The sequence below is a fragment of the Aythya ferina genome (genome assembly GCF_964211825.1).
Source record: "Aythya ferina genome assembly, chromosome: 8".
Taxonomy (NCBI): domain Eukaryota; kingdom Metazoa; phylum Chordata; class Aves; order Anseriformes; family Anatidae; genus Aythya; species Aythya ferina.
Genome location: NC_140304.1, coordinates 8,629,553 through 8,655,221, shown reverse-complemented (window position 1 = coordinate 8,655,221; position 25,669 = coordinate 8,629,553). Strand labels below are relative to the sequence as shown.

Here is a 25,669-nt window from a genome sequence, read left to right as displayed (position 1 = left end):
ATCACATTCTAAAATGTAATTCTCATTCAGAACTTCTGAAACAGGTTCCATTAAAAATGACAAATAATTTATTTTTCAGTTCCTTATTCTTGATTGTCACCAGTCACTAAACATCACTTAAAGCGTGAATTTCCATTTAAAGACTTACCTTTATGTGTAGCACAACACATCCACAGCAGAAACCCTGCCGTGAGGTGCAGCAGTGTCATTTCCACGTTTTAGAAATTAAAGATGTCCTCTGCAAAAGAGTTGCTGTTTTCTCTATTCCAAATTGCATATACTTGTATTCAACTCCCACCTTTCCGAGAGTTGCCCTTGCAAACTCCTCCCCTAATTTTCTTGCGACACAGTAGTCATTCCGCACAGATATTAAACAAGCGATTGTTGCAAAAATTCTTCAGTAATTTCTCACAAAACCTTTCAGACTGAACTTGACACAGCACACTTATGAAACCCATCACCAAATACTCACAGTGTCTTTATAAAACACAATATAGAACACATCTCTTTTTTGCAGTGACTGTATTGTTCCCAAAAAAACACTAAAGGTTACTACGTTAATACTAGTTTAATACTTGAATTACTAGCCCAACATGACCCTAAGCACTGTTGCTTATGGAGTCCTGGAGTTTTGCCATACCACAGTATGCTTTGGGTTGGAAGCGACCTTAAAGATCATCCAGTTACAACCCCCTGCCATGGGCAGGGACACCTCCCAGCAGACCAGGATGCTCAAAGCCCCATCCCAGCTGCCCTTCTCAAAGGCCATATGAAGCAAAGAACCCCACAAACAGCATATGACAAAGCTTTTCAGATACCACTGTGGGCCATCTCTGTCTCACTTCCTCACTTTCTAATCCCCCCATGCTTCACAAAGATCGGGCTCTCCACTCAGGAGCTTTTGTGTTTAGTATTGCACCAAGAGGCCCTGCTCCTGCGGTCCGCTTTCAACTGGCACCATGGTCACCCAGGAGAACAGGCCACTCCTGTCTGTGCTCTGTTATCTGCCACCATTCCTGACAGTGAATAGATCATTAACTTCAGCTGTCATTTGTAACTCGGTTCCTGGAACACACTGAATTATCTTCCTAAAACAGCAACTGTTGATCCAGCAGCCATTTCCAGTCAGCTCTAATATGCTTGCATCATTTTCATTATAAGGCATGTAGATAGGTTTATTTTTGTACAAAGCAAGAAAAGCACAAGCATTCTGCCTATGCAGGATCATGCTTTCTTATTCTTGCCTGAGAAAATATAGGCAGATTTTAAAAGATCTGATCTCCACACCCAAGTAGAAGAGGACTGTTCCTAGCAGAGGATGTGTTTGATCCCTTTCGTTTTGACTCGCTACAGGAGGGTGCTCAGCAAGATGAGCCTGCTGCACTGATGCCACGGGCTGAAGACTGCCTGAAGGTATGGCTCAGGAAAGAGAGAACATGGCTGTATTTACCCAGCTGTGAAAAGATGAACCTGCTACGAGCAGGGTAGCAAGGATGCTCTTTGATATTTGTCAGCCACCACTGTCAAAATTTCTGTAAAACACTGGGGTGGGGAGACCAGAGGGTTGTAGAGATTCTGGTGACAATCTTTAACTGGACACACATACAGATAAAACCAAGTGGTTAGAGTCTACGTGATTAGAAAGGTCTCTAGCAGCTTATGCTGACAGCCTACAGTGGAAACAATAGGACAGAGGAAGAGGAACTCCATGTACAGATGTCCAACACCACGGACGAGCCTTAACCCACTACGTGCAAGAGCAGCCAGAATCCAGCACCTGACAATGGGCTGGAGTGGCTGTTCTCATGGGGCCAAGGTGTCGCTTTGATGCAGGATTGGTGGAGCGGGGTCTTAGTTCTGCATGTACTATGGAACAGAAAGGTCAGAGTAGAAAATACTATCCTCCTGTTCTGTCCAAGCCATGGAAATTACTATCCTGTAATCATCCAAGGCCCACGAGAACTGATTTACTTCTAAAATCCAGCAATTCTGTATCATGACTTCAGAAAGCAAATCACCATCTCTTCAAACGTGGGAAATTGCTTCAAATGTTACTCTCAAGAAATATTCCAGAGACAGACTTGAATCCTTTTCCATCCTTTTCCAGTTGGTTTGCTCTTTAGGAGAAGGGTCTTCTGATATTTCCCAAATATTCACTTGCTTCATTCAGAGTTCCTCAAAGGAGGAGGCAAGAACTTAACTGGAATACAGAAATGACAGTGTATAAATACATCCAAATGGCTTTTTGCTGAAGTTGGCAGAAATCTTGCATAAACACGAGGTTGTTATGCAAGCAGAAAAGTTAACAAATACAAGACCAATCTTGAAAACATTTGCATGTGCCAAACTCACTGAAGAAACATCATCGTGTCATCTGCCTGCTCCCGAACTAGCACCTTTGCCATGAAACAACAGAACTGAGATACATGGCAATTCTGATGCTATTAGAAGGCTCTGCTATGTGAGGAAAGGCACTAACAGAAACACAAAATAGTTATTCTTATCGTGCCTTTCACAAACAAACCAACCTCCCCTTTCTTTGCTGAATATTTAAGATGACAAAGCTGGGAGGAGACCTTCCTTCTGGTTTTGGCTTCCTGTTGGGAGAGTACAGAGAAAGGGAAAGAGACTCTTCTCAGACACAGAGTGACAGGAGATCACTGTGCATTTTTGTGTTTATTTTACAAAATAGACGTGAGGCAAGCATGTTCTGTCTTCCTGAATTTTCATTGGATCTTCAGCCGTTCTACATTCTCACAGGCCAGAGTCCCAGGAGTACAAATGTGCAAGTGTCAAAGCAATCCTACAAAGTAGTTACAGCAGATCATTTGAATAGCTGGAATGTTCTCAAATAGCAAATACAACTGTTTGCTTTACTTTTATTTTAAGATTAATAATTAACTACTGAGTGGAACTCACATATTTCTATATTTTAAATATTTTCATCCTTTACAGACATTCTCTTAAAATGCTTTCTCCTTTTCTTGTCCCTCACTCAGGTTCTCCAGATTGTTATGCATTCTCAAGTTTAGCATTATAAGCCTCAAAGAACTACTACTTCCTAAAATTTCCACACATGGTGTGTCAACATTTCATTGTTCTGGTGCTTTCCCAGTCCTCGTGCCACATACCACTTCCCCACTTCCATCCCACTTTGGCTCAGAGACAACTGTGCCACTGAACACCCATTTCTGAAAGTTGACTGCAGTCATCTTGAAATATGAAGCAGTATTCATGCACCTTTTAATACCAGATAAACAATATACTTTTCTGATGAAATTTTCTGAAGTCCACAGTTATTTTCCTGGAACAAACATTTCCAAATAGGTCTGACACTGATGAATTCAAAAGGACAAGCGACAAAATATTGCTTTACCTTTAACGACACATTTTGGGTATTTCAGTCTCCCATGGTTACACTGCATCCTCCCAGGAGATGGAAGGGTAGTCTGGGGAAAATCATATCCCTCTTTACATTCAAACTCTATGAGGTCACCATGTAGGAACATTAGTTCTTCCTGACTCCATTTTAACTCTAGGTTGTTATTGTTTAGAGCAGTTGCATTAAGAACGCAAGGATCTAGGAAATAAAAGCATAGTTCAATAAAAGCAATCAACTTTGGACAATGCTCCCAGATACATGATCTGATTTTTCTGGGTGATCCTTTAGCGACCCAGGCGTTGGACTTGATGATCCTTGTGGGTCCCTTCCAACTCAGATATTCTGCATTTCTATGAAGTGATTTTTTAACTGCCTTTTGCAGGAGTTGAACAGGAGAAATCTAAATCAGTACTTATAAATTGTTTTGGAATCTTGCAAGAAATAGAACTAAAAGCACATTTAGAAAGAAAGCAGAAGCAAAGAAATAGTCTGAAGTAACAAAAAGAATATGCAAAAATAATAAGCTCAGAAATCACACTTCAGATACAATCGGGACTCTACAAATATTTGCAAACATACAGCAGCCAGGATATATAAAGTATTTAGACATCATCTTTTTTTTCTTTTTGGCCTGAAGTTTGTGGTTTTCTTTAGTCTTTTTCAGGTACTTCAAGGTCAGTATTATTTCGGTTGCTTTCTGACAGACTTCTTAGTGCCAGGATCAAATTGGGTAACCTAGCTTTCTGTCCAACAATTAACCTCTAACTTTTGAATCCACTGCTCCACTTCAATAAAGCCTGACAAAGGGGCAGTTGAAAAAACAAATTCCTGCAAGTCTCAAGAGTGCTTGACAGCGGCCCTTATTAATGATTTTCTGAAGGAAAGGCAAGGAGAGATTACCTATTGCACATTCTAACAACAGCACTTTAACAAAATATTGGCATGGATATTTCCCCAAACTACCTACAGTACAGGCTATTTCCCAACTGATTGGGTGGGGACAAATCTCAGAAGACATGAATAGGATAATGCAGTTAACGGGATGCTTGGAACATACACAATATTCATACCTGAGGAGATTTCATTATTTCACAGAAATTTGTTAAAATTGTTGTATGTTTTATTCACTTAGAAATAAATCATTTAAACTGAATCGGTTATTTATTTGCATTTTCACAGTAGATTAAAAACTTAAAGTGAATATATTCAGCAATGGATGCAGGCTGAGGGGAGGCGTGGTGTAGAAATCATTTCATTAGAGGAAGGAAGGAAGGAAGGATAAACTAAGAACTCTTGTAAGTCATCAGAAGTAGTATTCCTGCCTACATTTGTATACTCCTAGTGGGAGATCTATAGGGTGTTTCGAGCAGAATTCATGGGAGCAACATGGAACAATTAGAAGTCCAGAATTAAGTGGTGGATACAAGGACACAACAAACACAAAGGCTGAAAGTTTAAAAATGAAAGTCCGAGTCACAATACTTGCTAACCCTAACCAAAAAAAAAACTATTTAGGCAAGGACTGCAGTCATTTCTTCTAAACATCTTTCAAACGACGGGAAGAAATCCACTGAATGGAGGTCATGGAAGGTAAAGAAATTAGAAAACATTCCAAAATAATGAGGCTAGCTAAGTTCTAGACCTCTTCACTAAGGAAAACAGAGGAACTAAGAACAGGCCAGAAGACACTTAGCAGCAGTGGGCTAGGTATAGTTGATAATGGTTCAGCCTCGTGTTTCTGAAATCTGTTAGCTCTAATGAAAGAGAAGAGGGAGTCATTAAAAGATTATGTAGAGGTCCTTTCCAGATTTTCCTTTCTACATTACATGTCATTTTTTTTTTTTTATTCCCTCACAAACCTCACCTAAGCAAGTCGGTTGTTCTGTCCAGTTTCCTTCTTTGCAGTAAACAGTCCATCCAAAAAATGTTAAAGCTGGCAACCATATTCTACTGAAGAACCATTTTTGAAGCTAAGCAATAGAGGGCTAAGAAGAACATCGTTTTTAATCACCGGTGGAGAGGTACAGCTCTGCTGCATTTCTAATACATGGAAGGGAGAGATGCAATTAGATCTTTAAAATAATATTAATACTATTGAAAGCATCAGAATACCAACTGACTTTGGTCCAAAATTTTCATACCAAAAACGTGTATGTAAGTGAACTTCTTTTTAGAAGTTTCAGTTTCAGATACTCTACATTTATTTTACTGATGTTCAGACTATTTCTGTTCCTTCTACACTCCTCACTTATGTCCACACTTGACTCCTGCTGGGTTACAGTCAATACGGATTGGTTGCTGTACTGTGCTGAGATTGTCTTTATTTGTTGCTTGAAATGTTAAACCCATATGGAGTTCAGAATAAACCTCAGTGAGTTACTAAACAAAGGATCCAAATACTCCTGAATCTGCATGTTCAGAGATTATCAACAGAAGAGGTACAAAATGACTAAAGGTAAACGCTAACACATGAAATAAAATTACATATACAGGACAGACTTATAAGTGTTGTTTACAGTCACAGAAGACAAAGATCATTCACTCAGCTATTGCTATATGAAGCATATGCAATAGACTTTGGTCAAAAAAATACAAAAAAAAAAAAGTGTATATAAGTTTATATATTTCTAATCCCTTTACACTCCTCACCTATGTCCACACTTGAAAACTCCTCCCTCCAAATATCACAGAGGCTCAAGTCATGCATAAGAATTGGGGTCTATGATCCACAGACTTCCCTGAGTTGTTTAAAGGAGAGCACTCGCCTTCACATCATGATGAGGCTGTGAGGACACTCATCTCTGCCATGACCCCAGGCTAAATTCCCAGGCAAGTACATGGACCACACAAGACCACACACACACTACTTGCTGATCTGCAAATTAGCTGCACACTTTAATTGATGTCTCAGTATACTACCAAAGCCAGCCTGCTTCAGGATGCAAATGTTAATAAAATAACAGTGAGATCAATACAGAACAAAAGTAAGAAGGAAGTACAGTCATTTCAATGGATAAAATGTAAATACTTTTACAAAAATGGTTAAGTGTAAAAACAGCTGCAAACACAGCACAATGAAATAGCAAACTCCAGGGAAAATTGTGCTCAAATCACTGGGTTGATCAAAGGATCTTCCATTTCTCCAGCTGGGCTCCTTCATGCCCTTTCCATTTATCCAAAAGCCCCTGCAGTGTAAAGAGAGGAAGTGGAAAAGGAATGAACACCAAGGCTGGCACATAGCCATGGTTCTTGAGAGCAGTGGACAGCAAAGTTGCCTAGCATTCCCATTGCTTCAGTTTGATTCCCCAGGCCCCTTGGAACAGGAGCAGCCCCACGACAGACACAAACTGGTAGAGGGTTAAGTGAAGGCCCCTAAAGCTGACCCTCCCTTCTTCTCCACAATTCTACAGAGCACTGCGCCCTCCACACAGAGCACTTACGTTGACATCGGGGGTAGTTAATCACTCCATCCTGACACTGTTCCTCAAAATCCTCTGGGTTTGAGACTTCCCGGTAGGGAAAATAGCATTCAAACAAAATAGTCTCCTTAGAGCGATATATATTAGATCTTCTCCTCGAGTGTCTTAGTTTTATATTGTTCCTCTTCATAGCCATCTCACTCAAACTACAGTTCCCTCGGGAAGAAAAAAAAAGTTAGAGAAAAACTAGAAAAAGAAAAGAACAGCCACCACCACAAGAGAAAGTACTTTCATCAGTTGCCTGTAGACCTCGTTGTCAACTGTCTGAACCTTTTGGTACCTGCTGAGTGACTGACACTACTTATTCTCCTGTGCTGCATCCCTGCTGCATCTGACCCCACCTGTATCAACACACATTGCCGATGATGAAAGGCAAAAGCCCATTTCATACCCTTCAGCAATGTCGCAGTAATTGTGGCTTGGGGAAATTGTAGGAGGAGGCAAGCACAGGTTTCCTGCTGGAGAAGCCTGTAAAGGCGTGCAATGGGCATTGACCCCTGGCTCCACACACACCAGAGCAGGGCACAACCAGAGAGGACTTGGGAAGGCCATGGGTGCAAAGGGGGCACAGCTGTGGCTGCAAGAGAGAAGCAGAAGAGAAGCTCACTGGGACAAAGCCCTGCCTGAACAGGCAGGCCTGGGAGAGCCTACAAGGTAATGGTCTCCCTCTCTTCAGTCAGAGAAATGGCACCTTCTCATTTAAGAGAAGCCACTTGCAGGGAACTTACCAGCCCTTCCATCCTGCCTGGAAGCGGATGGGCAGGCCCAGCACCAGTAACCCAGATAAGCCCCAGCAACCCCATTATTTTTTCCCCAGGCACACTTCCTAGGGGCTTTCCTCTCAGCTTCTGCACTAAAAATGCACCAAGGCAGCGGCCAAGCAGTGACAGAGTGGAGGTGACTTACTTCCTGGCTTGCACCGTGGGTATTCTAATGTCCCGTCCATGCACTGCACTCTGAAGGGGGAAGATGCTGGGTCCTGCACATATCCTATTTTACAATCAAATTGTACAAAATCGCCTGATGTTGAGTACAGCTTTCTTTCTCCTCTCCATCTCAGCTCAATATTGTTTCTGTCCATATCTTCTTCAGAGGCCGTACAAGCCACTTGGAAAAGGTAAGAAAAGGATGCGATAAGTTCATACAAATACACCACACATACATTTTCTTCTCCTCTCTGAGCCTGCAGGTGTACTTTATATCAAAAACTCTTCCAGCAATGAGCCCTCACCCTTTTCTGCCCTATCAGCGTCGCAGCCCCAGCACAAGCACAGCTTCACAAGTGCAGGGCCTGCAGGGCCTGAGAGAAAGACAACGAGCAGCTCACACAGCTCTGGGCCACACAGCACCAGCTTCCACGTACCCAAACAAACTGGGGGATTTGTCCACTGCCCGTCAATGCAGGTGATTTGCTCAGGTCCTTTCAGGATGTAGAAACTTGCACATTTGTATTTCAGCGTTGCACCTTGGGAGTATTGTTTCAACTGGAAGGAAAGGATGTCTCCGTTTTCAATATCTGGAGGTGGGCCACATTTTCCACCTTCCCCTGGAAGACCAGTAACTGTTCGAAAGAAAGCCATCAGAGTTTAGCTGCAACAGAGGCTTAGTCACAAATTCTTCAGAAGACCAGCTAGGCAGCACTTTGAGACTTGGAGGAAAGCAGAGAGAAAACTGTCACCTTGACACCAAATGCCTGGTAAATGGAAAAGCTTCTCATTCATCTGCTGCCAGGACTCATAACTACCAGTTTATCCATTTTTTCTTTACTGGAGTGTTTGCATCTTTCTGCAGGACTTGCACTGGTCCTGCACAATGGGGTAGTGTTTTTGGCACAGCTCTTGCTGCAGAAGATCCTGACTCTCCCCCACTCCCTGTGCTGCCTGAACAGGGACAAGAGTGGATCAGTTTGCAAACCAGAACAAATGTCACTGGGCTGTACCATTTTGGTTCCTAATGAGATGATAGCTTTTTGCCTCTGTGGAGCACTTACAGCCACTGAGGAGGCTACACAAGCTAGCATGAATGCATCATGCCTGATTTCTTACTGACTTTTAAAAGTCGGGCCCTGCAGCTTCTTGGATTTTTATACCTGTTGAAGCACCACCCTGCTCTGAAGCCTGGCATTCTAATGGGCGTTGCTTTGAGAAGATCCTGCACTGGGTCACTGGCACCAGTAATGCTGCTCTTTGCACTTGGCATTGTGCTCAGCAACCACAATAAGGAGCCCGGTCTTAATTCATCTGGTATGTCTGCACCCCATTTAACTGGCAGTTGGGCAGTGTCCGAGTCAAATGACAAAGCATATGTTCATGTACTGAAACCTAGCACATGCCTCATGAAATCAAATCAGGGTGTTATCCCACCTTGGTGCCCCGCTATTTTTTCCCCAGGCACATTTGCTAGGGGTTTTCCTCTCAGCTTCTGCACTAAAAATGCACCAAGGTAGCAGCCAAGCAGTGACAGAGTGGAGGTGACTTACTTCCTGGCTTGCACCGTGGGTATTCTAATGTCCCGTCCATGCACTGCACTCTGAAGGGGGAAGATGCTGGGTCCTGCACGTATCCTATTTTACAATCAAATTCAATAAAATCGCCTGATGTTGAGTACAGCTTTCTTTCTCCTCTCCATCTCAGCTCAATATTGTTTCTGTCCATGTCTTCTTCAGAGGCCGTACAAGCCGCTTGTTTAAAGGCAAGAGAAGGATGTGATAAGTTCATACAGATGTACCACACATGCAATTTCTTCTCCTCTCTCATCTTACAGCTGTACTTCACAAAACTCTTCCAGCAATGAGCTCTCACCCTCTGAGTTTTCCAACAGGAAAGACATTCTTAAGAAGGCAAAAGGGAAAAACAATGATGGCTGAGTCGCCACACACCGCTGTGGAGAGGCCTTTGCCCTCTGACAGTCTCACAGCGCAAGGGGGAAGCACAGCCTGGGCTGGGGGCACTCAGCAATGAACTTCCCTGTGTCTTTTTTGGGCTCTCTCCTTGCCCTCGTCCCAACACTTCTCAAATTCATTGCCTTGTGGCCCTGGATTTCCTTGCACACAGACCAACCCACCCTCCTGGATCTGCTGGTGACTGGGGGCAGGGAGGGACAGCAGGCAGCAGAGGCAGCTACAGGAGCTGACCTCCAGAGGAAATTCCTTCTGCACAGGAGAAGCACCAGCTGCTCTTCTGCCCTGTCAGCATCGCAGCCCCAGCACAAGTGCTGCTTAACAAGTGCAAAGCCTGCAGGGCCTGAGAAAAAGACAACGAGCAGCTCACACAGCTCTGGGCAACGCAGCACCAGCTTCCACCTACCCAAGCAAACTGGGGGATTTGTCCACTGCCCGTCAATGCAGGTGATTTGCTCAGGTCCTTTCAGAATGTAGAAACTTGCACATTTGTATTTCAGCATTGCACCTTGGGGGTATTGTTTCAACTGGAAGGAAAGGATGTCTCCGTTTTCAATATCTGGAGGTGGGCCGCATTTTCCACCTTCCCCTGGAAGACCAGTAACTGTTCGAAAGAAAGCCATCAGAGTTTAGCTGCAACAAAGGCCTAGTCACAAATTCTTCAGAAGACCAGCTAGGCAGTACTTCAGGAGACTTTAAGGAAAGCAGAGAGAAAACTGTCACTTTGACACCAAATGCTGCATTTTTTCATTTGCTGAAACCTAGCACATGCCTCATGAAATCAAATGAGATTATTCAATGTGCTTGTGAAATCCTGGGCACCAACGTGGTACCAGGTGATAGCTCACCCATCAGCTACGGCCCGCAGGTAATTTAACAGTTGACTCAATTACACGGCATTCACAAAGGCAATGCACCACTTGAATTTCCTGGATGTCAGCGAGCAGAAGAGCTGTGAGCTCTGTTCTCCAGCACAGACAGCACAATTTCTCACTCTCCTCACATTAGGCATTCTCAGAAAGTAGATTTGCAGAAGTGAAAGGTTGCAGTCTCAAAATCAGAGCTGGCCAGCAGTTGCTCTCAGCCTCAGTGTGCTTTTCCAAATGTGGCACCCCTTGAGTGAAGCCATCTGGTAGACTTCCATTAAACACATCCTGCCCACACAAATGGAAGGATACCACGGAAAATCCCTTTTTCCTGAGTATGACAGATATTGTTACACTTGCTCACAGTCCTGAGACTGAAATTTGGAGACCTAAATGCCACTGAGCTAGCTTGAGGGCAGTCTTCACTGACAGTGTACTGCATGGAGAGAGAGAGAGAACTCACCTTTGCACTGGGGCCGCTCTGTCCAGGTCCCATTCTGACATGTTACAGTGGAAGCCCCCATCATCTGAAAACCTTGCCAGCACTGATAGTGAGCTGTCTCCCCAGGCAGATACCTTGGCTTTTTAACACCTTGAACTTTTCCACCAGCAATTTCTGGAGGAGGTTCACACGTCACATCTGAAAAGAGACATTTCTCCACTCAGTTTGTAGGCACTCACATGTTCCCCTACACAAAATACAGTTAAGAGAATCATCATGTTACTCCCCAGATGATGTTCTTAAGTGCAAGAGACAATATTGCCTTACCAATGCGACTTGATTTTTTTCCCCCTCTTTTTTCCTTGACCATGAGTGTTTCTAAACACTGTGAACCCCAGGAATGTCACTTAATGGCAGCAGAACACCTTCCAAATTCTCAGGAGATGACCGGGACAGTGAGAGCTTCTAGAAAAAGGCAACGTTTCTGTAGATACACCACATGCCACAAAAAGCCTCCTTGCAAGGCCATGGCCGTCTGCTGAGAACCGAAGCACTTCTCAGAATCACAGATGTAGCAGCCAAGCTGGCTCTCTGCTGAACTGCAGAGCTCTGGAAGACATTATCAGCCTGTACTACTCATGGGACAGGTAAGTAAAGTTGACTCCATGGAGGTGTATGACTGCCACGTTGCACTTGTTCAGCCCCCAGCCACAGATTTGGGCAGGGACTAGGAGGATGGCACAGCTCCTCTTCAGAGGAACCTTCTTGCCATTGCAGAACCCAGCCGATCTGCATGTTTTAGTTCCTGAGGCTCTGCTGGGATTTCTGTCATAGTGGAGCTTCAGAGAAGAGCACCCGTTTCTCTCCTCTAGTGCTTCTGCCATTCCGATACTCTCTGACAGCGTTGAACACAACAGAGGAGCCCTTACATATCTTTCTAGTGAAGCTCAGTAAAATGGTGTAGTCTGGAAATTACTTGTATTGCAGAGAAGAATAGCAAGTCAGCATACTCTAGGCCTTTTTTCTTCAAGATATTTTTGCTCTTGATGAAAATACCCATAGTGTTTCTAGAAGCATTAAGCTGAATTAAAGTTCTGTGCAAGAAAGCAATAGTGGGTACTGTGTTGGGTCTGTCTGAGCTGGAGTCACCTTTTCTCTGCAGCAGCCCAGACAATGCTGTACTCTGCACTCATAGCTGGAACAGCACTGATATCACTCCAGTGTTGTGTCTATTGCTGCGTAGTGCTGGCACAGCATCAGGACTCCTTCCAAGCCCCCAAGAGCCAGCAGTCTGGGGGTGAGTAAGTGATGGGGAGGGGACATTGCCGGGGCAGCTGACCTAAACCAACCAAAGAGATATTCCATAACACCTGATGTCACACTCAGCAATAAAAGGGGGGGCACTCGTGGGGGAGGGGGCTGTTCCTCCTGAACAACCACTACGCATTTGAGGCCCTGCTTCCCAGGACGTGGCCAAACACCGCTCGTTGATGGGAAGTAGAGAATAATTTTTTTTCCCTTCTCTCTATGCTTCTGCGCGGACTGATTGTTCCTTTTGTTTCTTTTTTTTCCTCCCCATTCCCTTTCCTTTTAATTAAACCTTTCTCATCTCAAACCTCGAGTTCTCTGTGTTGTATTTTCTCCCCCTTCCTCTTTGAGGAGAGGGGCAGTGAGAGAGCAGTTGTGGTGGAGCTCGGCTGCCGACATGAGTAAAACTACCACAGGTACAGAGCTGCAGTACACAAAGAAAACAAAACTAAAAAAGGTAATGTCTTTCTAATTTTAAGGTAATCCAAACATTTTTTTCTAGTATTAAGGTAATCCAAACAAAGCAAACAGCCATAATGAAAGCACAAAGTCCTACCTCTGCAGCTTGGCACTTTTGTCCAGTGTCCATCTGAACAAATGACATAATTTACACCCATAATTTGTGAATTGCTTACACATTCATAATGCACCTTGGCACCAGGCAGATACCTCTGCTGCTGAGGGCTGGTAATATGAGCATTGGGAATTTCAGGTGGGGGTCCACAGCTAACATCTGAAAAGAGAGGTGCATTTAAGAATCGTAGGACAGGAATATGGCTATCACAGAATAGCACATTCAGAAGCACCATTATTCCTGATGAGGACAGATGGTTGGCATATGGTAGGTCATTTTCTACAAGTCGGAAAGGAAGATACTATGGGTTTCATTCTGCAATGCTTCATCAGGCAATTCTTTATTTACTTATTTATTTTTGCCTACAGTGACTTAAAAAGAGAAAAGGAGCTGCAGAGACCAGCTGCATGTGCAGGCTGATGCCATACAGCATTGTGTGCCAAAGCACTGGAGAACAAAGTGGTTTATTTACTATTCGAAGGTAACTTTCATAGATTGAAATTTCTAGTGATAAGAAAGTGAGATATGTAAGGCTACCAGCTGTGTCACTCTTTGCAGCCAGCACACTTTCCTCCATAATCCGCTGCCTGCTTATCTAAGCAGTGAGCAAAGCTGTGGCTACTGGCTTCAGTCCAGAAAGGGAAAAGATTTCTTTGCTGATCAGTTCTGCTTGGTGCTTTTCAGGGACCAGAAAAACAGGTGTTGTAGCAATCTATTAAAAGCAACTCAATGATCAGCTCTACTGGTCTGACTCACTTGCACATATCGGTTGGCGTTACATTAATTACTGTTCCTGGAAGACTAAGAAGGATCATAGACTACTTAGAAGTACAACCTATACCTTCACAGATTGGTGGTGTTGACCAATTTCCCCTTCTGCAAAAAATTTCAGGGGGACCAGTGACCTGAAATCCTTCATGACACTGGTAGCGAACTGTTTCACCAGGCTCATACTTCTCCTTGCTCCTGCCTTCAAATGCAGCATTGGCCACTGCTGGAATACTTCCACATGGTCTTTCTGAAAAGATATGCAAACTTGAAACTTTGGGTAATGCGATGCACATAGAATGACTGTATTGTTCCCACCAAAAAAGATGCCTTTTATAGCATCAGCACATGCCACGGCCCAGGGGAATTTAACTAACCACGCAGCCACTAGATAACATACATAGATCAAGTGAGATGAAACCTTTATTACTGTTGACGTGCAGTAGACTACAGCAGGGTCCAAAAAAGTCAGACTCCGAGAAGAAGTATCCTGAAACAGATGAGTGAAAACGGGAGCACCTGCAGGACTCTTCCTGCTGTCTGTTTACCACAGACGTTCAATGCAACTCAAAACAGGGTCATGGACAGCTGCAGGACAAGGGAGCTACCATTCAGGAGGAGTTAGGAAATCCAAAGCCTGTGTTCCAACCTTCATCCCTTTCTAGGCAAAGGATCCCTCAGCCACAGGTACAGGAGATGAAGAACAGAAAGCTGTCAGCCTTCCTTTCCACATGCATAGGACATGTCCTCCCAAGGGGTTGTGCTTGTGCAGATTTGGCTCAAAAAGGTTTTCACCACAGGACTGTGCAAGACCATGGCAGTTACAGACTTCGATTTTTGCTCTAACCTTCCAACTTATCCACTGTTCTCAATGGATATGGAAAAGGACCTTCCCTGTAGGGTGCCTATGTTATAAACAACATCTTTACTGTCATCACCCTTGTGATTTCTGCTTGCATGGGTCACAGCTACTACAGTTCTGCATAGAGAAAGCAATGAGGCGTGAAAACAAATGGCAACAGAACAGTCTTTGGGGTAGCACATTTTGGCTCCCAGTTGCTGTTTCGTAGTGGTACATGGTGCAAGAGAATGAGAAATGTCCACCGTTGCCAAGTCAAACAGCAAAATCAATTACCCTTACCCAAACACTGAGGTGGTCCAGGCATCCAGACTTTTCCATGGCACGTTACCCATTCTGATCCTGATAAAGCATATCCAGGGTCGCATGTGTATTGCACTCTGTCATTTTCCTCATATTCGGATTTAACGCCACTAACAATTTTGCCAAACTCAATGAGAGGTGGGTCTTCACATGCTGCTCCTGCAGAAGCTGTGCACAGGTTTCTGTTATTTGGCTGCATGCTGCTGTTTATATCCTGATTTATTCCAACATCCAATTTCTTCAAAATGAATGACAAGTGGGTGTTTGCATGCTGTTCACCAGAAAATATAAAAAAAAATTCTTCTCATCTGATAGATACTGCAGAGTAATCAGATCTCCAAAGAATGGTGCTACACAGGAGTTGAATAATATTCAGATAACCTACATGCCTGCATTTGGGAATAGACTGTACTAATAAATCTCCTAAAGCACTTCTAAGATGTGCCTGTGTGGAGGGAGAAGAGTTGTGATATTCTGAAGACTATATAATGGATCAATTATAGAGTTTGAAATCGGTCATTTTAGTAAAGGTACATATTCAGTGAAGACTTTCTTCAGGCTACATTCGTCATAGAACTTACTGGAATAACAAAATACCCTAAGATTTGTGCAATATTTTAAAATCCAATCAGAATTCTGCATTGAACTGAATAACAGCAATAACAGCAGCTCAACTGAAATACCAAGGATTTTATATGTATGTATATTGAGGGGGTTATGTCTAGTTATAAGTCAGGGTCTCTATGTGAGCCATTAAGTTCAGGCACAATGCAAAGAAGAGAACTCAGACAAAATAATATTCTCAAATATGAAATTCTAAAATATAATTCTCATTCAGAACTTCTGAAACAGGTTCCATTAAAAGTGACAAATAATTTATTTTTCAGTTCCTTATTCTTGATTATCACTGGTCACTACACATCACTTAAAGCGTGAATTTCCATTTAAAGACTTACCTTTATGTGTAGCACAACACATCCACAGCAGAAACCCTGTCATGAGGCGCAGCAGTGTCATTTCCACACTTTAGAAATTGAAGATGTCCTCTGCAAAAGAGTTGCTGTTTCCTCTACTCCAAATTGCATATACTTGTATTCAACTCCCACCTTTCCGAGGGTTGCCCTTGCAAACTCCTCCCCTAATTTTCTTGCGACACAGTAGTCATTCTGCACAGATATTAAACAAGCGATTGTTGCAAAAATTCTTCAGTAATTTCTCACAAAACCTTTCAGACTGAACATGACACAGCACACATGAAACCCATCAGCAAAGACTCAGTGTGTTTATAAAGCACAATATAGCACACATCTCGTTTTTCCAGTGTCATCACGTAAAATTTTCTTATGGGCAGAAACTACCATCTATGTGGAGCCAAGAATTTATCAACAGCCTTATTGAAACCTTAACAGCCTAACGAATACACTAACACGTACTACGTTAATACTAGTCTAATACTTGAATTACTAGCCCAACACGACCCTAAGCATTGTTGTTTATGGAGTCCTGGAGTTTTGCCATACCACAGAATGCTTTGGGTTGGAAGCGACCTTAAAGATCATCCAGTTACAACCCCCTGCCATGGGCAGGGACACCTCCCAGCAGACCAGGATGCTCAAAGCCCCATCCCAGCTGCCCTTCTCAAAGGCCATATGAAGCAAAGAACCCCACAAACAGCATATGACAAAGCTTTTCAGATACCACTGTGGGCCATCTCTGTCTCACTTCCTCACTTTCTAATCCCCCCATGCTTCACAAAGATCGGGCTCTCCACTCAGGAGCTTTTGTGTTTAGTATTGCACCAAGAGGCCCTGCTCCTGCGGTCCGCTTTCAACTGGCACCATGGTCACCCAGGAGAACAGGCCACTCCTGTCTGTGCTCTGTTATCTGCCACCATTCCTGACAGTGAATAGATCATTAACTTCAGCTGTCATTTGTAACTCGGTTCCTGGAACACACTGAATTACCTTCCTAAAACAGCAACTGTTGATCCAGCGGCCATTTCCAGTCAGCTCTAATATGCTTGCATCATTTTCATTATAAGGCATGTAGATAGGTTTATTTTTGTACAAAGCAAGAAAAGCACAAGCGTTCTGCCTATGCAGGATCATGCTTTCTTATTTTTGCCTGAGAAAATATAGGCAGATTTAAAAGATCTGATCTCCACACCCAAGTAGAAGACAACTGTTCCTAGCAGAGGATGTGTTTGATCACTTTGCTTTGACTCGCTACAGGAGGATGCTCAGCAAGATCAGCCTGCTGCACTGATGACATGGGCTGAAGACTGCCTGAAGGTATGGCTCAGGAAAGAGAGAACATGGCTGTATTTACCCAGCTGTGAAAAGATGAACCTGCTACGAGCAGGGTAGCAAGGCTGCAGTGGACAAATTTGCTCTTTGATATTTGCCAGCCACCACTGTCACAATTTCTGTAGTACACTGGGGTGGGGAGACCAGAGGGTTGTAGAGATTCTGGTGACAATCTTTAACTAGACTCACATACGCATAAAACCAAGTGGTTAGAGTCTACGTGATTAGAAAGGTCTCTAGCAGCTTATGCTGACAGCCTACAGTGGAAACAATAGGACAGAGGAAGAGGAACTCCATGTACAGATGTCCAACACCGTGGAGGAGCCTGAGCGCACTACATGCAGGAGCAGCCAGAATCCAGCACCTGACAATGGGCTGGAGTGGCTGTTCTCATGGGGCAAAGGTGTCTCTTTGATGCAGGATCGGTGAAGCGGGGTCTTAGTACTGCATGTGCTTTGGAACAGAAAGGTCAGAGTAGAAAATACTATCCTCCTGTTCTGTCCAAGCCATGGAAATTACTATCCTGTAATCATCCAAGGCCCATGAAAACTGACTGAATTTTAAAATCCAGGAATTTTGTGTTTATTTTAGATGATCCTTGTGGGTCCTTTCCAACTTGGATATTCTATGATTCTATGAAGTGATTTCTTAACTGCCTTTTGCAGGAGTTGAACAGGAGAAATCTAAAACAGTACTTATAAATTGTTTTGGAATCATGCAAGAAATAGAACTAAAAGCACATTTAGAAAGAAAGCAGAAGCAAAGAAATAGTCTGAGGTAACAAAAAGAACATGCAAAGATAATAAGCTCAGAAATCACACTTCAGATACAATCGGGATTCTACAAATATTTGCAAACATACAACAGCCAGGATATACGACTGAAGAAGAACAGAACAGAAGAAACAGAAAATTTAAGCTATTAACTTAACAAAGTGTTTTGACAATTCATTTGCTTCCTCCCTCTTTCTCCCCATGTTTTGTCAATATATAAAGTATTTAGACATTTTCCTTTTTTTTTATTGGCTTTTTTTTTTTTTTTTTCTTCCTGAAGTTTGTGGTTTTCTTTAGGCTTTTTCAGGTTCTTCAAGGTCAGTATTATTTCGGTTGCTTTCTGACAGACTTCTTAGTGCCAGGATCAAATTGGGTAACCTAGCTTTCTGTCCAACAATTAACCTCTAACTTTTAAATCCACTGCTCCACTTCAATAAAGCCTGACAAAGGGGCAGTTGAAAAAACAAATTCCTGCAAGTCTCAAGAGAATCAGTGCTTGACAGAGGCCCTTATTAATGATTTTATGAAGGAAAGTCAAGGAGAGATTACCTGTTGCACAATCTAACGAATGTGCAAAGCATGGTGTAGAAATCATTTAATTAGAGGAAGGAAAGAAGGATAAACTAAGAACTCTTGTAAATCATCAGAAGTAGTATTCCTGCCTACATTTGTAAACTCCTAGTGGGAGATCTATAGGTTGTTTCAAGCAGCATACATGGGAGCATCATGGAACACTTAGGAAGTCCAGAATTAAGAGGTGGATACAAGGACACAACAAACACAAAGGCTGAAAGTTTAAAAATGAAAGTCCAAGTCACAATACTTGCTAACCCTAACCAAAAAAACTATTTAGGCAAGGACTGCAGTCATTTCTTCTAAACATCTTTCAAAAGACAGGAAGAAATCCACTGAATGGAGGATGTGGAAGATAAAGAAATTAGAAAACGTTCCAAAATAATGAGGCCAGCTGAGTTCTAGAACTCTTCACTCATGAAAACAGAGGAACTAAGAACAGGCCAGAAGACACTTAGCAGCAGTGGGCTAGGTATAGTCGATAATGGTTCAGCCTCGTGTTTCTGAAATCTGTTAGCTCTAATGAAAGAGAAGAGGGAGTCAACAAAAGATTATCTAGAGGTCCTTTCCAGATTTTTCTTTCTACATTACGTGTCACAGTTTTTCACTTTTTTTCTCACAAACCTTACCTAAGCAAGTCGGTTGTTCTGTCCAGTTTCCTTCTTTGCAGTAAACAGTGCTAGGTCCATCCAAAAAATGGTAAAGCTCAGAAAACTTACTTCAGATACAGTCAGGATTCTACAAATATTTGCAAACATACAGCAGCTAGGGTATACTACTGAAGAAGAACAGAACTTGTTTAATGTATCTTGAAAAGTTTATGAAATAATTATGAAATATTAATCCATCCAAACAGACCTGTCACTCTTGGCAAGCCCTTCAGTGACAGTGGGAGATCATACATAGGAAATTTAAGCTATTAACCTAATGAAGTGTTTTGGCAATCCGTTGCTTCCCCCCCCCTATGTTTTGTCACTGTGGAAAGTATTTACACACTTTTTTTTTTTTTCCCCTGAAATAGAGGGCTAAGAAGAACACGTGTTTAATCACCGGTGGAGAGGTACAGCTCTGCTGCATTTCTAATACAAGGAAGGGAGAGATGCAATTAGATCTTTAAAATAATATTAACACTGTTGAAAGCATCAGCATAGCAACAGACTTTGGTCCAAAATTTTCATACCATAAAAGTGCATGTAAGTGAACTTCTATTTAGAAGTTTCAGTTTCAGATGCTCTAGATTTATTTTCCTGATGTTCAGACTATTTCTGTGCCTTCTACACACCTCACCTATGTCCACACTTGATAACTCTCTCCTCCAAATATCACAGAGGCTGAAGTCTCCTTATTTAAAGGAGAGCACTCACCTTCACATCATGATGAGGCTGTGAGGACACTCATCTCTGCCATGACCCCAGGCTAAACTCCCAGGCAAGCACATGGAGCAGAAGCTAGGAGCACACGAGACCACACACACACTACTTGCTGATCTGCAAATTAGCTGCACACTTTAATTGATCTCTTAATATGCCATCAAAGCCAGCCTACTTCAGGATGCAAATGTTAATAAAATAACAGTGAGATCGATACAGAACAAAAGTAAGAAGGAAGTACAGTCATTTCAATGGATAAAATGTAAATACTCTTACAAAAATGGTTAAGTGTAAAAACAATCATACAAAAATTCAAATAAAACAAACAAAAAAAAAAAGGCAAATTCCAACAGAGAACATTGGCTAAGCTGCAAACACAGCACAATGAAACAGCAAACTCCAAGGAAAATTGTGCTCAAATCACTGGGTTGATCAACGGTCTTTCATTTCTCCAGCTGGGCTCCTTCATGTCCTTTCCATTTATCCAAAAATCCCTGCAGTGTAAAGAGAGGAAGTGGAAAAGGAATGAACACCAAGGCTGGCACATAGCCATGATTCTTGAGGGCAGTGGACAGCAAAGTTGCCTAGCATTCCCATTGCTTCAGTTTGATTCCCCAGGCCCCTTGGAACAGGAGCAGCCCCACAACAGTCACAAACTGGTAGAGGGTTAAGTGAAGGCCCCTAAAGCTGACCCTCCCTTCTTGTCCACAATTCTACAGAGCGCTGTGCCCTCCACACAGAGCACTTACATTCACATCGGGGGTAGTTAATCACTCCATCCTGGCACTGTGCCTCAAAATCCTCTGGGTTTGAGACTTTCCGGAACCAAAAATAGCATGTAAATGAAATAGTCTCCTTAGAGCGATATATGTTAGACCTTCTCCTCAAGTGTCTTAGTTTAATCTTGTTCCAGTCCATAGCCGTCTCACTCAAACTACAGTTCCCTTGGGAAGAAAAAAAAAAAAAAAAAAAAAAAAAAAAAAAAAAAAAAAAGACGAGAAAAACAATAGAAAAAGAAAAGAACAGCCACCACCACAACAGAAAGTACTTTCATCAGTTGCCTGTAGACCTCGTATTGCCAACTGATCCTCTGAACCTGTTGGTACCTGCTGAGTGACTGACACTACTTATTCTCCTGTGCTGCATCCCTGCTGCATCTGACCCCACCTGTATCAATGCACAGTGTCAATGATGAAAGGCAAAAGCCCATTTCATACCCTTCAGCAATGTCGCAGTAATTGTAGCTTGGGGAAATTGTAGGAGGAGGCAAGCACAGGTTTCCTGCTGGAGAAGCCTGTGAAGGCGTGCAATGGGCATTGACCCCTGCCTCCACACACACCAGAGCAGGGCACAACCAGAGAGGAGCTGGGAAAGCCACGGGTGCAAAGGGGGCACAGCTGTGGCTGCAAGAGAGAAGCAGGAGAGAAGCTTGCTGGGACAAAGCCCTACCTGAACAGGCAGGCCTGGGAGAGCCTGCAAGGAAATGGTCTCCTTCTCTTCAGCCCTGCCACAGTCAGGGAAATGGCACCTTCTTATTTCAGAGAAGCCACTTGCAGAGAACTTACCAGCCCTTCTGTCCTGCCTGGAAGCGGATGGGCAGGCCCAGCACCAGGAACCCAGATAAGCCCCAGCAAACCCATTATTTCTTCCCCAGGCACACTTGCTAGGGGCTTTCCTCTCAGCTTCTGCACTAAAAATGCACCAAGGCAGCGGCCAAGCAGTGACAGAGTGGAGGTGACTTACTTCCTGGCTTGCACCGTGGGTATTCTAATGTCCCGTCCATGCACTGCACTCTGAAGGGGGAAGATGCTGGGTCCTGCACGTATCCTATTTTACAATCAAATTCAATAAAATCGCCAGATTTTAAATACAGCTTTCCTTCTCCACTCCATTTCAGCTCAATGTTGTTTCTGTCCATATCTTCTTCAGATGTCGTACAAGCCGCTTGGAAAAGGCAAGAGAAGAACGCCATAAGTTCATGCAGACACATCATGCATCCAACAAAGCAAAATGGAAAAACAATGATGGCTGAGTCGCCACACACCGCTGTGGAGAGGCCTTTGCCCTCTGACAGTCTCACAGGGCAAGGGGGAAGCACAGCCTGGGGCAGGGGCACCCAGAAGGCAGCAATGAACTTCCCTGTGTCTTTTTTGGGCTCTCTCCTTGCCCTCGTCCCAGCACTTCTCAAATTCATTCCCCCGTGGCCCTGGATTTCCTTGCACTCAGACCAAACCACTCTCCTGGATCTGCTGGTGACTGGGGGCAGGGAGGGACAGCAGGCAGCAGAGGCAGCTACACGAGCTGACCTCCAGAGGAAATTCCTTCTGCACAGGAGAAGCACCAGCTGCTCTTCTGCCCTGTCAGCATCGCAGCCCCAGCACAAGTGCTGCTACAAAAATGCAGCGCACAGAGGGCCTGAGAAAAAGACAACGAACAGCTCACACAGCTCTGGGCCACGCAGCACCAGCTTCCACCTACCCAAGCAAACTGGGGGATTTGTCCACTGCCCATAAATGCAGGTGATTTGCTCAGGTCCTTTCAGGATGTAAAAACTTGGGCATTTGTATTTCACAGTTTTTCCATGGTCATATTCTGGTAATGGGAAGGAAAGGGTGTCTCCGTATTCAATATCTGGAGGTGGGCCACATTTTCTATCCTTCTCTGAAAAAAGATTAAAAAGAAAAACATCCAAGTTTAGTTGCAAAAGAGGCCTAGCCACAAATTCTTCAGAAGACCATGTATGCAGTACTTCGAGAGACTTGGAGGAAAGCAGAGAGGAAACTGTCAGTTGGCGTTACATTAACTACTGTTCCTGGAAGACTAAGAAGGATCATAGACTACTTAGAAGTACAACCTATACCTTCACAGGTTGGTGGTGTTGACCAATTTCCCCTTCTGCAAAAAATTTCAGGGGGACCAGTGACCTGAAATCCTTCATGACACTGGTAGCGAACTGTTTCACCAGGCTCATACTTCTCCTTGCTCCTGCCTTCAAATGCAGCATTGGCCACTGCTGGAATACTTCCACATGGTCTTTCTGAAAAGATATGCAAACTTGAAACTTTGGGTAATGCGATGCACATAGAATGACTGTATTGTTCCCACCAAAAAAGATGCCTTTTATAGCATCAGCACATACCACTGTCTAGGGGAATTTAAGTAACCACGCAGCCACTAGATAACATACATAGATCAAGTGAGATGAAACCTCTCTTTCGGACTACTGCAGGGTCCAAAAAAGTAAGACTCCAAGAAGAAGCATCCTGAAACAGATGAGTGAAAACAGGAGCACCTGCAGGACTCTTCCTGCTGTCTGTTTACCACAGACATTCAATGCAACTGAAATAAGGCTCACAGACAGCTGCAGGACAAGGGAGTTACCACAGTACATGGTAATGGTACATGGTGCAAGAGAATGAGAAATGTCCACCGTTGCCAAGTCAAACAGCAAAATCAATTACCCTTACCCAAACACTGAGGTGGTCCAGGCATCCAGACTTTTCCATGGCATGTTACCCATTCTGATCCTGATAAAGCATATCCAGGGTCACATGTGTATTGCACTCTGTCATTTTCCTCATATTCGGATTTAACGCCACTAACAATTTTGCCAAACTCAATGAGAGGTTGGTCTTCACATGCTGCTCCTGCAGAAGCTGTGCACAGGTTTCTGTTATTTGGCTGCACGTTGCTGTTTATATCCTGATTTATTCCAACATCCAGTTTCTTCAAAATGAATGACAAGTGGGTGTTTGCATGCTGTTCCACCAGAAAATATCTAAAATTTCTTCTCATCTGATAGATACCGCAGAGTAATCAAATCTCCAAAGAATGGTGCTACACGGGAGTTGAATAATATTCAGATAACCTGCATCCCTGCATTTGGGAATAGACTGTACTAATAAATCTCCTTGCTCTAAGAAATTTTGTGCCTCTATACTATTTTTACAGTCTTCCCATAAGATGGAGTTACTAAAGTAAAAACACTTGAACTGAACAGATGAATAAACTTCTGAATTTCTCAGATTACGGCTCTTGTTTTCCAGTGTTATACTAAACTAGTGATTTACACTTACAGCCATGATGCTCAATTGTCTTTAGTTCCTTGATCAAATCAGTTTGTCTCAAATTACCAAAATTAGTTCCATCACTTTCAAGTGAAAGAACTTGGATCGTTCTTTCAAAGTATAAGGTATGTGCATGGAAAGCACTTCTAAGATGTGCCTGTGTGGAGGGAGAAGAGTTTTGATACGCTGAAGACTATGAAATGGATCAATTATAGAGTTTAAAACCAGTCATTTTAGTAACAGTACATGTTCAGTGAAGAGCTTCTTCAGGCTGCATTCGTCACAAAACTTACTGAAATGACAAAATACCCTAAGAGTTGTGCAATATTTTAAAATCAAATCAGAATTCTGCATTTAAATAGCATGTTTTCAGAATAACAGCAGTTCAACTGAAATACAAAGAAATTTATATGCATGTATGTTGAGGGGGTTATGTCTAGTTATAAGTCAGGTTTGCCATGTGAGCCATTAATTTCAGGCACAAAGCAAAGAAGAGAACTCAGACAAAAAAAAAAAAAAAAAAAAAAAAAAAAAAGGCAAGTATTTTCAAGCATCACATTCTAAAATGTAATTCTCATTTAGAACTTCTGAAACAGGTTCCATTAAAAGTGACAAATAATTTATTTTTCAGTTCCTTATTCTTGATTGTCACCGGTCCCTACACATCAGTTAAAGCATGGAATTCCATTTAAAGACTTACCTTTATGTGTAGCACAACACATCCACAGCAGAAACCCTGTGGTGAGGCGCAGCAGTGTCATTTCCACACTTTAGAAATTGAAGATGTCCTCTGCAAAAGACTTGCTGTTTCCCCTACTCCAAATTGCATATACTTGTATTCAACTCCCACCTTTCCGAGCGTTGCCCTTGAAAACTCCTCCCCTAATTTTCTTGTGACACAGTAGTCATTCCGCAGAGATATAAAACAAGCGATTGTTGCAAAAATTCTTCAGTATTTTCTCACAAAACCTTTCAGACTGAACTTGACACAGCACACATGAAACACACCAGCAAAGACTCCCGGTGTGTTTATAAAACACATCTTGTTTTTCCAATGTCGTCACGTAAAATTTTCTTATGGGCAAAAACTACCTTATATGTGGAGCCAAAAATTTATCAACAACCTTACTGAAACCTTGAGAGCCTAACAAAAACACATTTGCTAGCCACCAACTTCACAATTTCTGTAAAACACTGGGGTGGGGAGACCAGAGGGTTGTAGAGATTCTGGTGACAATCTTTAACTGGACTCACATACGCATAAAACCAAGTGGTTAGAGTCTACGTGATTAGAAAGGTCTCTAGCAGCTTATGCTGACAGTGTACAGTAGAATCAATAGGACAGAGGAACTCCATGTACAGATGTCCAACACCACGGACGAGCCTTAACCCACTACGTGCAGGAGCAGCCAGAATCCAGCACCTGACAATGGGCTGGAGTGGCTGTTCTCATGGGGCCAAGGTGTCGCTTTGATGCAAGATTGGTGGAGTGGGGTCTTAGTTCTGCATGTACTGTGGAACAGAAAGGTCAGAGTAGAAAATACTATCCTCCTGTTCTGTCCAAGCCATGGAAATTACTATCCTGTAATTATCCAAGGCCCACGAGAACTGACTGACTTCTAAAATCCATCAATTCTGTATCATGACTTCAGAAAGCAAATCACCATCTCTTCAAATGTGGGAAATCACTTCAAATGTTA

The 25,669-nt window shown here is 42.9% G+C and overlaps 3 protein-coding genes across 9 annotated transcripts in view; all 3 read right to left on the bottom strand.

Annotated features, from left to right (window-relative positions):
* Positions 1-977, bottom strand: part of LOC311440493 (complement factor H-like) — a 52,313-nt gene extending 51,336 nt beyond the window's left edge. The window contains exons 1-2 of the mRNA XM_084527494.1: positions 851-977; positions 149-238 (exon numbers count right to left, since the gene is read on the bottom strand). Of these exons, the coding sequence (XP_084383620.1) occupies positions 149-209 (61 nt within the window). The 5' untranslated portion in view covers positions 210-238; positions 851-977. The remainder of the gene's footprint in view (positions 1-148; positions 239-850) is intronic.
* A 149-nt stretch (positions 978-1,126) lies between these two features.
* The window catches only part of LOC311440804 (coagulation factor XIII B chain-like), a 36,611-nt gene continuing 12,068 nt past the window's right edge, over positions 1,127-25,669 (bottom strand). Inside the window, exon 12 of the mRNA XM_084528156.1 lies at positions 1,127-2,200. The gene's annotated coding sequence lies outside the window, so the exon portion shown is untranslated. The remainder of the gene's footprint in view (positions 2,201-25,669) is intronic.
* Positions 6,254-24,807, bottom strand: LOC311440803 (coagulation factor XIII B chain-like). 7 transcript variants are annotated; one of them, XM_084528147.1, is made up of 13 exons: positions 24,670-24,807; positions 23,370-23,558; positions 22,763-22,939; positions 22,381-22,563; positions 21,646-21,846; positions 20,652-20,846; positions 11,090-11,266; positions 10,167-10,349; positions 9,341-9,541; positions 8,225-8,422; positions 7,768-7,968; positions 6,823-7,017; positions 6,254-6,567 (listed from the first exon to the last, which is right to left on the bottom strand). In XM_084528147.1, the coding sequence occupies exons 1-13, from the start codon at positions 24,728-24,730 to the stop codon at positions 6,554-6,556; spliced, it is 2,175 nt and encodes a 724-aa protein (XP_084384273.1). In that variant the 5' UTR covers positions 24,731-24,807; the 3' UTR covers positions 6,254-6,553. The 7 variants fall into 7 exon arrangements, with proteins under 7 accessions (XP_084384273.1, XP_084384274.1, XP_084384276.1 ...); XM_084528148.1 differs by having other exon boundaries at positions 8,225-8,407; XM_084528150.1 differs by lacking the exon at positions 9,341-9,541.

Excerpts from the sequence above, each read along its gene's own strand:
- LOC311440803 (XM_084528147.1), bottom strand. The coding sequence starts at position 24,730 with ATGACACTGCTGCGCCTCACCACAGGGTTTCTGCTGTGGATGTGTTGT. Across the intron at positions 20,847-21,645 it reads CCCACGGTGCAAGCCAGGAA|GGAACTGTAGTTTGAGTGAG; the intron begins GTAAGTCACCTC and ends TTTCTTCCCAAG. Across the intron at positions 11,267-20,651 it reads TAACTACCCCCGATGTGAAT|ATGTGACGTGTGAACCTCCT; the intron begins GTAAGTGCTCTG and ends GTCTCTTTTCAG.